Source organism: Procambarus clarkii, chromosome 76 (genome assembly GCF_040958095.1).
Source record: "Procambarus clarkii isolate CNS0578487 chromosome 76, FALCON_Pclarkii_2.0, whole genome shotgun sequence".
Taxonomy (NCBI): Eukaryota; Metazoa; Arthropoda; class Malacostraca; order Decapoda; family Cambaridae; genus Procambarus; species Procambarus clarkii.
Window position 1 is genome coordinate 3,372,485 of NC_091225.1, and position 12,238 is coordinate 3,384,722.

The window sequence follows — 12,238 nt, forward strand, 5'->3', positions numbered from 1 at the left end:
CAAGGAAGGTGGTGAAGGACAAGGAAGGTGGTGAGGGACAAGGAAGGTGGTGAAGGACATGGAAGGTGGTGAGGGACATGGAAGGTGGTGAAGGACAAGGAAGGTGGTGAAGGACAAGAAAGGTGGTGAAGGACAAGGAAGGTGGTGAGGGACAAGGAAGGTGGTGATAACAAGGAAGGTGGTGAAGGACAAGGAAGGTGGTGAAGGACATGGAAGGTGGTGAAGGACAAGGAAGGTGGTGAGGGACAAGGAAGGTGGTGAAGGACAAGGAAGGTGGTGAGAGACAAGGAAGGTGGTGAGGGACAAGGAAGGTGGTGAGGGACAAGGAAGGTGGTGAAGGACAAGGAAGGTGGTGAGGGACAAGGAAGGTGGTGAGAGATAAGGAAGGTGGTGAGGGACAAGGAAGGTGGTGATAACAAGGAAGGTGGTGATAACAAGGAAGGTGGTGAAGGACAAGGAAGGTGGTGATAACAAGGAAGGTGGTGAAGGACAAGGAAGGTGGTGAAGGACAAGGAAGGTGGTGAGGGACATGGAAGGTGGTGAAGGACAAGGAAGGTGGTGATAACAAGGAAGGTGGTGATAACAAGGAAGGTGGTGAGGGACAAGCAAGGTGGTGAAGGACAAGGAAGGTGGTGAAGGACAAGGAAGGTGGTGAGGGACAAGGAAGGTGGTGAGGGACATGGAAGGTGGTGAGGGACATGGAAGGTGGTGAGGGACAAGGAAGGTGGTGAAGGACAAGGAAGGTGGTGAGGGACATGGAAGGTGGTGAGGGACAAGCAAGGTGGTGAGGGACATGGAAGGTGGTGAGGGACAAGGAAGGTGGTGAAGGACAAGGAAGGTGGTGAAGGACAAGGAAGGTGGTGAGGGACAAGGAAGGTGGTGAAGGACAAGGAAGGTGGTGAGGGACAAGGAAGGTGGTGAAGGACAAGGAAGGTGGTGAAGGACAAGGAAGGTGGTGAGGGACAAGGAAGGTGGTGAAGGACAAGGAAGGTGGTGAGGGACAAGGAAGGTGGTGAAGGACAAGGAAGGTGGTGAGGGACATGGAAGGTGGTGAAGGACAAGGAAGGTGGTGAGGGACAAGGAAGGTGGTGAGGACAAGGAAGGTGGTGAGGGACAAGGAAGGTGGTGAGGGACAAGGAAGGTGGTGAGGACAAGGAAGGTGGTGAAGGACAAGGAAGGTGGTGAGGGACAAGGAAGGTGGTGAGGACAAGGAAGGTGGTGAGGACAAGGAAGGTGGTGAGGACAAGGAAGGTGGTGAGGGACAAGGAAGGTGGTGAAGGACAAGGAAGGTGGTGAGGGACAAGGAAGGTGGTGAGGGACAAGGAAGGTGGTGAGGACAAGGAAGGTGGTGAGGGACAAGGAAGGTGGTGAGGGACAAGGAAGGTGGTGAGGGACAAGGAAGGTGGTGAAGGACAAGGAAGGTGGTGAGGGACAAGGAAGGTGGTGATAACAAGGAAGGTGGTGATAACAAGGAAGGTGGTGAGGGACATGGAAGGTGGTGAAGGACAAGGAAGGTGGTGAGGGACAAGGAAGGTGGTGAGAGACAAGGAAGGTGGTGAGGGACAAGGAAGGTGGTGAGGGACAAGGAAGGTGGTGAGGGACAAGGAAGGTGGTGAAGGACAAGGAAGGTGGTGAGGGACAAGGAAGGTGGTGAGAGACAAGGAAGGTGGTGAGGGACAAGGAAGGTGGTGAGGGACATGGAAGGTGGTGAAGGACAAGGAAGGTGGTGAGGGACAAGGAAGGTGGTGAGGGACAAGGAAGGTGGTGAGGGACAAGGAAGGTGGTGAGGGACATGGAAGGTGGTGAAGGACAAGGAAGGTGGTGAGGGACAAGGAAGGTGGTGAAGGACATGGAAGGTGGTGAGGGACATGGAAGGTGGTGAAGGACAAGGAAGGTGGTGAGGGACATGGAAGGTGGTGATAACAAGGAAGGTGGTGAGGGACATGGAAGGTGGTGAGGGACAAGGAAGGTGGTGAGGGACATGGAAGGTGGTGAGGGACATGGAAGGTGGTGAGGGACAAGGAAGGTGGTGAGGGACAAGGAAGGTGGTGAGGGACAAGGAAGGTGGTGAGGGACATGGAAGGTGGTGAAGGACAAGGAAGGTGGTGAAGGACAAGGAAGGTGGTGAGGGACATGGAAGGTGGTGAGGGACAAGGAAGGTGGTGAAGGACAAGGAAGGTGGTGAGGGACAAGGAAGGTGGTGATAACAAGGAAGGTGGTGATAACAAGGAAGGTGGTGAGGGACATGGAAGGTGGTGAAGGACAAGGAAGGTGGTGAGGGACATGGAAGGTGGTGAGGGACAAGGAAGGTGGTGAAGGACAAGGAAGGTGGTGAGGGACAAGGAAGGTGGTGATAACAAGGAAGGTGGTGATAACAAGGAAGGTGGTGAGGGACATGGAAGGTGGTGATGGACAAGGAAGGTGGTGAAGGACAAGGAAGGTGGTGATAACAAGGAAGGTGGTGAGGGACATGGAAGGTGGTGAGGGACAAGGAAGGTGGTGAAGGACAAGGAAGGTGGTGAGGGACAAGGAAGGTGGTGATAACAAGGAAGGTGGTGAGGGACATGGAAGGTGGTGAAGGACAAGGAAGGTGGTGTTAACAAGGAAGGTGGTGATAACAAGGAAGGTGGTGAGGGACATGGAAGGTGGTGAGGGACAAGGAAGGTGGTGAAGGACAAGGAAGGTGGTGAGGGACAAGGAAGGTGGTGAAGGACAAGGAAGGTGGTGAGGGACAAGGAAGGTGGTGAAGGACAAGGAAGGTGGTGAGGGACATGGAAGGTGGTGAAGGACAAGGAAGGTGGTGAGGGACATGGAAGGTGGTGAAGGACAAGGAAGGTGGTGAGGGACAAGGAAGGTGGTGAAGGACAAGGAAGGTGGTGAAGGACAAGGAAGGTGGTGAGGGACAAGGAAGGTGGTGAAGGACAAGGAAGGTGGTGAGGGACAAGGAAGGTGGTGAGGGACATGGAAGGTGGTGAAGGACAAGGAAGGTGGTGAAGGACAAGGAAGGTGGTGAGGGACAAGGAAGGTGGTGAAGGACAAGGAAGGTGGTGAAGGACAAGGAAGGTGGTGAGGGACAAGGAAGGTGGTGAAGGACAAGGAAGGTGGTGAAGGACAAGGAAGGTGGTGAGGGACATGGAAGGTGGTGAAGGACAAGGAAGGTGGTGAGGGACAAGGAAGGTGGTGAAGGACAAGGAAGGTGGTGAAGGACAAGGAAGGTGGTGAGGGACATGGAAGGTGGTGAAGGACAAGGAAGGTAAGGAGAGGGAAATGTGTAGGTAAGAGCCAGTAGTACCGGAGTAGTGATGATAATTAAAGAGATGAGGACAGCTTACGTGTTGTGCTCTCAGTAATAATTACTTTCGTGTGTTCTGTAAATGGTTATAGTGATGATGGTCGTTCGCAGGGGTCCTTGCTTTGGTCTCTCTTCATGCAGGTCGGCGTTCAATCCCCGACCGTCCAAGTGGTTGGGTACCATTCCTTCTCCCCCGTCCGATCCCAAATCTTTATTCTGATCTCTTCCAAGTGCTATATAGTCATGACAGCATTTCACTTTCTCCAAATAGTTCCCTCCTCTGTATTTATACATGTATGACCATAAAATGTGAAAAATAGAGCTGAATATTTTGCCATGGAAGGGTAATATAGTGCAAGTAATATTTTCCAATAATATGGCCCGGTTTATAAATGGGTAAAGATGTTAAGGGGGGAGACTTATATTGGGGCGGGAACTGCCCGCCCCAACACTATAGTAACTGCCTTCCTATACCACTAAATTGTCATTCTTATTGGAAAATAGCGCAAGTGGGTTAGGCGTATTTAATGGCATATCTATGGGCGTCAGCTGTTCATGAACACTTAGTAAACTGTACCACTTGTACCAGAAGCCAATAATTGTCACTATCAATCCATTCCATTCCCCTGGGCTGCATGTCTGTCAATATTTGTTGTTAGTCCTCCACCAACTATGTTGAGTGTCCCATTACTTCTCACATCAACTGAGTAAATATTGCCTTACTTTATATAAATTAATTATTTTTACCTTAAAAATTACCTGAATGCGTTACAATAACAAATCCTACTTACAGAAGCTTCAACAAGAAAACTGAAGCCCCCTCCTCCATTTCTGATGTTTTGTTCCAAACTTCATTCATCTGAATCATTATCGAGTCCAGATTTGGTCCAGTCATTCTCTGAAAGTAAATAAAAAGTAAGTAATTTTAAATTTCGACACATGGAAATTATTACCATTGTTGAAATTTTAACCAGACACGAAAATTGTTCCTGTTACAATTATGTTTAACATAATGTAAGTCCAAAACTTCACAGTGAAATGCATCATACTGAAAACCCGCGACAACGATGTATTAATACATTACAAAATAAAGTCATCACTATACTTCTCTACATATTTTCCCATTATATATATAGTCCAGGTTTTGTTACCGTTTTGCAACTGATGATAAACTAGCATGGTAAAACACTGCACATATTGACAAAGCAAATCTTCCGCACCAGGAAATTTTCCTTTTTACAGTAAGAGCTTAAGTGAGCTAAAGTGTTTCCTTCCTGAGCGACAGAGAATGACGGAGAATAAGATAAGAATTATGGGAGCACCGCAGCCTGGGGGTACGCACATGGCTCACCTCACCCTCTCACTCCTCTACTGTTTCAATTTGTTCTTCATTCCTGTTAAGTGGGCATAACTGCGTTTCTTATAAGTTGTTCAATGTCAACCAATTTTTTTGACTAGTTGTTTATGATAAGAGCTGCAATTGTTCCAAGTTTCAGTATTGCAGCCTATATAGAGGGAGATTTTTTTTTTCTTGAACGAATGTTACATATTTTCAAATCGAAACTACAGCCACAAGTTTCTAATGAAATCATTTTTATGACACTTTTCTATTACATTAGCATATAATAAAAGGATCTGTATAGCGGATTTTTAAAAATATGTTTAGTTTTACTAATACAAATAGTCAAAGTTTCATAAAAAAATTATGCAAATATATCATGGTTTATTACTATTATAAAATCAATAAATGAATTTAGGAAAACATGCTTTTTACAAATTTGTACAGACATAAACTCTACATATAAGGTGTAAGTTTCATGTAAATTGAATAAAAAATGAAAGAGTTATAGGAACGTTTTTGTTACTTGAAAAAATAAGTAAAAAATAAAGTCTAAGATGCTGCCATCTGTGGCTGAGATTGACATCAACCAATTTCCTGGCACCCTTGGCTCCCTTGGCACCCTTACAGATAGGCTTACATACAGTCAGGTGTATAAGTTTCATGCAAATCGTCCGATAAACAAATAAGAAAAAAATGATTTTTTTAACTAATTTTTGGGGGATAAAACTAATCTATATACTGTATATAAAAATGGAAATGTTCGTTTGTTCAAAATCGCTAATCTCCGAAAGTTCTTCACCGATTGCTTTGAAATTTTCACACAACATTCCATTCGCATCCGGCCAGGTTTTTATATACATACTATTTAGATGTCACGTCTATGACGGTAAAAAAAAAACATGCTTTTTCTGAAAAACTGTGCTTTACATGTGTTTTTCATTTGAGGAAAATCTTCGAAACCTCTTTACCGATTGCTTTGAAATTTTGACACAACGTTGAACATCAGACTATTTGGGAAGGCATTGAACGAGGGAGTGGGAAATGGTGGGGATGATGAGGGGACAGAAGTGAGAGATGGTGGGGAGGACGAGGGGACAAGGGAGGTGGTAATGGTGGGGAAGGATGAGGGGACAGGGGAGTTTGGGATGGTAGGAATGAAGGGATGGGGGGAAAGGAGAATGGTGAGGAGGACAAAGGGACTGGGGTGTGTGGCATGGTGGAAAGGAAGAGGGGATGGTGGAGTGGCTAGCAACCTAAAATAAACTATACTCACGAAATGAACGGTATGGTAAGCAACACAGCTCAATTCAAACAAAATAATTAAATCAAAACGAAAATAAATCAATACCTATGAAAATATAATTTATCAGTGCAATCAGAAATATTGAAATGGAATTGAAACATATTTAGTATAGCATGTGTGTTGCTCTTACATGCAACAGATGGTGCTGCTTTTCAAGAAAAGCATAGTTTTACCTGTTACAGGTGTGGCAACTATACTTATACTTACAAAATGAAAGGTATGGTAAACAACACAGCTGAATTCCAACACAATGTCACACAAAATAATTCAATGTATATAAATAAAAATGGAAATGTTCGTTTGTTAAAAATCGCTAATCTCCGAAAGTTCTTCACTGATTGCTTTGACATTTTCACACAATGTTCCATTTGCATTAAGCCAGGTTTTTATATACATACTATATAGATGTCACTTCTGTGACGGTAAAAAAACATGCTTTTTCTGAAAAACTGTGTTTTTCATTTGAGGAAAATTCTTGAAACCTCTTTACCGATTGCTTTGAAATTTTGACACAACGTTGCATTCGAATAAGCACGTCTTTTTATATATCTACTATATACATGCCTCACTTGTGACAGGAAAAAACATGCTTTTTTTGAAAAACAGCGTCATCTATTGGATGTAAGAGTAACACACACTGTAATCTTTGAAAGTTCTTCACCATTAGCTTTGAAATTTTGACACAACATTGCGTTTGAATAGAAGCGTGGTTTTATATACCTACTATATAGATGCCACCCTTGTGACCGGTAAAAACATGCGTTTTTGAAAAACAGCGCCATCTGTTGCACACAATAGCAACATGCACGCTATATTGAATATGTCATGAATTCTACTTCAATGTTTCCAATTGCATTGATAAATTTTATTTTCATAGATTTTGATTTATTATATTTTTCACTGAATTATTTTGTGTGATATTGTTTTGGAATTGACCTGACGGTTTACCATATCATTCATTTCGTAAATATATGTATAGTTACCACACCTGTGACAGGTAAAACTATGCATTTCTTGAAAAACAGTGCCATCATGTTGCATGTAAGAGCAACACACATACTATACTAAATATGTTTAATTCCATTTCAATGTTTCTGATTGCATTGATAAATTGAATTTTCATTGACTTTGATTTATTTTCATCTAGATTTAATTATTTTGTGTGAATTGCATTGGAATTGAGCTGTGTTGTTTACCATACAGTTCATTTCGTGAGTATAATTTATTTTTATATTTTTTCATATTCTCATTTCATTTTTTAATTGTTTTTCTTATATTTCAGTGATGGGAACATCATATCACTTGATGTTCCCAATTCTCTGATGGGAACATCAGACCATTTGGGAAGGCATCGGACGAGGGAGTGGGGAATGGTGGGGATGATGAGGGGACAGAAGTGAGAGATGGTGGGGAGGACGAGGGGACAAGGCAGCGGGTAATGGTGGGGAAGGATGAGGGGATGGGGGAGTTTAGGATGGTGGGAACGAGGTGATGGGGGGAAAGGAGAATGGTGAGGACAAAGGGACTGGGGTGTGGGGCATGGTGGGAAGGAAGAGGGGATGGTGGAGTGGCTAGCAACCTAAAATAAACTATACTCCCGAAATGAACGGTATGGTAAACAACACAGCTCAATTCCAACATAATTCAAACAAAATAATTAAATCAAGATGAAAATAAATCAAAACCTATGAAAATTTCATTTATCAGTGCAATCAGAAACATTGAAATGGAATTGAAACATATTTAGTATAGCATGTGTGTTGCTCTTACATGCAACTGATCGTGCTGCTTTTCAAGAAAAGCATAGTTTTACCTGTTACAGGTGTGGCATCTATACTTATACTTACAAAATGAATGGTATGGTAAACAACACAGCTGAATTCCAACATAATGTCACACAAAATAATTCAATAAAAAATAAAATCAAAATCTATAAAAATAAAATTTATCAATGCAATCGGAAACATTGAAATGGAATTGTAACATATTTAGTATTGCGAATGTTGCTCCTACATACAGCAAATGGCACTGTTTAAAAAAAACATGTTTTTAACTATCACAGGTGTGGCATCTATATAGTAGGTGTATAAAAACACACATGTATTCGAATGGATCGTTGTGTCAAAATTTCAAAGCAATTGGTGAAGAACTTTCGGAGATTACAGCGTGCGTTGTTCTTACATTCAAAAGATGGCGCTGTTTAAAAAAAAAAAATGTTTTTTCCTGTCAAATGTGAGGCATGTATATAGTAGGTATATAAAAACATTCGCCTTTTCGCGTGCAATGCTGTGTCAAAATTTCAAAGCAGTCGGTAAAGAGGTTTCGAAGATTTCCCCTTGCATGAAAAACACAGTTTTTCCCCAAAAAAAATATTTTTTCCCGTCACAGACGTGACATTTATATATCATGTATATATAAACGTGCTCGGATGCGAATGGAACGTTGTGTGAAAATTTCAAAGAAGTTCAGTGAAAGAACTTTCGGCGATTAGCAATTTTGAACAAACGAACATTTCCATTTTTATTTATAAAGATATATATATAGTTGTGGAGCAGTAATATAGTGCGAGGAGGAGAGCTCTGTCCAGAAGAATTAAGAGCCATCAATGATAGGGGGGTAGGAATTTGGTTATAAAATTTAGGAATAGTGAAAGTAGGGCTGTGAAGGTAGTGGCGAAGATGGTGGTGAAAGTGGTGGTGAAGATACTGGTGAAGGTGGTGTTGAAGATGGTGGTAAAGATGATGGTGCAGATGGTGGGGAGATGGGAATGGTGGGGAGGACGAGGAGACAGTGAAGTGGGGAATGGTTGGGAGGCCGAGGAGACGGGTGAGGGGGGGGGGACTGGAAAGGTTGCTGTGGCCGGGTACAGCTAGTCTATATAAATAAAAATGGAAATGTTCGTTTGTTCAAAATCGCTAATCTTCGAAAGTTCTTCACCGATTGTTTTGAAATTTTCACACAATGTTCCATTCTCATCGAGCTGGTTTTTATGTACATACCATATTGATATCACGTCTGTGACGGAAAAAAACATGCTTTTTTTGAAAACGGTGTTTTTCATGTGAGGAAAATCTTTGAAACCTATTTACCGATTGCTTTGATATTTTGACACAATGTTTCATTTGAATAGGTGCGTCTTTTTATATATCTACTATATACATGCCTCACCTGTGACAGGAAAAAATATGCTTTTTTTGAAAAACAGTGCCATCTGTTGGAAATAAGAGCAACACACACTGTAATCTCTGAAAGTTCTTCATTGATTGCTTTGAAATTCTGACACAACGTTCCATTTAAATATGCGCATGTTTTTATATGCCTACTATATAGATGCCTTACCTGTGACAGATAAAAGCACGTTTTTTTTCAAAAACTTCGCCATCTGTTGCACGTAATAGCAACACACTCACAATGCTAAATGTGTTTAGAATTCCATTTCAATGTTTCCGATTGCATCAAAAAATTGAATTTTCATAGATTTCGATTTATTTTAATTTTTATTGAATTATTTGGTGTGACATTGTGTTGGAATTGAGCTGTATTCTTTACCATACCGTTCATTTCATAAGTATAAGTATAAATACCACACCTGTGAGTTAAAAACATTTTTCTTTTTTAAGAAACAGCGCCATCTGTTGCACATAATAACCACGCACGCTATACTAAATATGTTACGATTCCATTTCAATGTATTCGATTGCATTGACAAATTAAATTTTCATACATTTCGATTTATTTTCATTTATATTTAATTTTTTTTGTGTGACATTACATTGGAACCTAGCTATGTTGTTTACCATACCATTCATTTCGTGAATATAAGTATAGATGCCACACACCTGTCAGGTAAAACATAATTTTTGCAAAAACAGTGTCATCTGTTGCACGTAGGAGCAACTCACGCTATACTAAATATGTTTCATTTCCATTTCAATGTTTCCGATTTCATTGATAAATTGAATTTTCATAGGTTTCGAATTATTATCATTTTGATTTAATTATTTTGAGTGACATTGAATTGGAATTGAGCTTTGTTGTTTACCATACCTTTAATTTCGAGAGTATAGTTTATATTTTTATTTTTTCATTGTTTTTCATTTAGTTTTTATTTGTTTTTGTTATATTTCAGTGATGGGAACATCAGATCATTTGATGTTCCCAATTTTCTGATGAGAACATCAGATCATTTATGAATGCAACGGATGAGGAAGTGGTGATGCTGGGGACGAGGGGACAGGGGAATGGAGATTGGTGAAGGAGGATAAGGGGGACAGGGACGTGGAGAATGATGGGGAGGACGAAGGGACCGGGGAGAGGGGGAATGGTAGGGAGGAAGGGAGAGTGGGAGATGGTGGAGAGGACGAGGGAACTGTGGAGTGGGGAATGGTTAGGACGAGGGGACAGTGGAGTGGTGGATGGCGGGAGGTCATAGGGATGGGGGAGAGAGGAAATGGTGGGGAGGACGAGGGGAAGGGCGGGGGGGGGGGGGGGAATGGTTAGGAGGACGAAGGGACGGGGAAGTGAAGAATGATTAGAAGGACGAAGGGACAGGGAAGGATGGGAATGGTGGAGAGGACTGGGAGACAGGGGGAAGGTTGCTGTATCTCAGCAACACACATGCGTTGCTGAGCCCAACCCGTTCTCGCAAATTTAATAAGTCAATATTGACTTATTAAATATGTCCATAGGTGACATACTTAACATAATAGTTTCCCTTGAAAAGCTTCATAGAAAACACCGACCTTACCTAACCTACTTAGTATGTTAAGATAAGCATCTTATTGCTTCGTAATTACAATTATCACCTAACCTATACCTATAATAGGTTAAGTAACAATTGTAATTACGAAGCTATAAGATGCTTATTTTAGCATACTAAGTAGGTTAGGTAAGGTCGGTGTTTTCTATGAAGCTTTTCAAGGGAAACTATTATGTTTAGTATGTCACCTATGCACGCAACTAATAAGTCAATACTGACTTATCAAATTTGCGAGAACGGGTTGCTGAGCCACAGCAATGCGTGGTCGGGTACAGCTAGTCTATAAATAAAAATGCAAATGTTCGTTTGTTCAAAATCGCTAATCATCGAAAGATCTTCAAACATTTGCCTTGAAATTTTCACACAACATTTCTTTTGCATCCGAGCGGGTTTTTATATACATACTATATAGATGTCACATCTGTGACAGGAGAAAAACATGCTTTTTTTGAAAAGCTGTGTTTTTCATGTGAAGGAAATCATCGAAACCTCTTTACCAATTGCTTTGAAATTTTGACACAATACTGCATTTGAATAGGTGAGTGTTTTTACATACCTATGATATACGTGCTTCACCTGTGAAAGGAAAAAAAAACATGTTTTTTTTAAAAACAGCGCCATCTGTACGACATAAGAGCAACACACGCTGTAATATCCAAAAGTTCTTCACCAATTTCTTTGAAATTTTGACAGAACGTTCCATTCGAATACGTGCCTGTTTTTTTTTATACCTACTATGTAGATGCCACACCTGTGACAGGTAAAATAATGCGTTTTTTAACAGCGCCATCTGTTACACGTAAGAGCAACACACGACATACAAATTATGTTACGATTCCATTTCAATGTTTCTGATTGCATTGATAAATTGAATTTTCATAGATTTTGAATTATGTCATTTTGATTTAATTATTTTGTGTGACGTTGTATTGGAATTGAGCTGTGTTGTTTACCATACTGTTCATTTGGTGGGTATTGCTTATTTGTTTCTTTTTTCATTGTTTTTCATTTTGTTTTATAACTGTTCTTATTTTTCAGTGCAATTGGTGGTGAAATTGAGCTGTGTCGATTGATCTGCGTTTGAATTGAAATATTTCATTAGTATTTTTTGCTTTTGTTTTGAAAATAAGAAAATAGACAACACGTTTATTTCACAGCTGCAAATGTACAACAAACAGCTATGAATCCACCGGCTACAACGTTAACTGCTTTCTTCACATTATGTCAAAATGACGGGTTTGCGAAAACACTGCTGTATTCGGAAGTGCCTAAGTATTATACATGGAATGGCAGTACAAAATCATTTGAAGGATGCAAACTAGATCAAGTCGATGGACAACCTGGAATATTCAAATAAACTATGATATGCAGACTGTACACCGTGCATCCCAATCAAGATGAATGAATGCTTCTTTCGTCGCATGCTGTAAGTAAATGTGCTCGGTCTATCGTCTTTCCAGCCATGAGATTTGTCAACGGCTGGGAGACACACAACACTTTCCATAGTGCATGTCATGCTCGGAATTTATTGGAGATCGACTG

The 12,238-nt window shown here is 41.2% G+C and overlaps 1 protein-coding gene across 2 annotated transcripts in view; it reads right to left on the minus strand.

Moving 5' to 3' along the window:
• LOC123752195 (uncharacterized) overlaps window positions 1-12,238 on the minus strand; it is a 102,789-nt gene that overhangs the window by 47,902 nt on the left and 42,649 nt on the right. For both annotated transcript variants that reach the window (XM_069313618.1, XM_069313619.1), the window contains exon 5: window positions 4,084-4,190. In XM_069313618.1, the coding sequence (XP_069169719.1) occupies window positions 4,084-4,190 (107 nt within the window). The remainder of the gene's footprint in view (window positions 1-4,083; window positions 4,191-12,238) is intronic.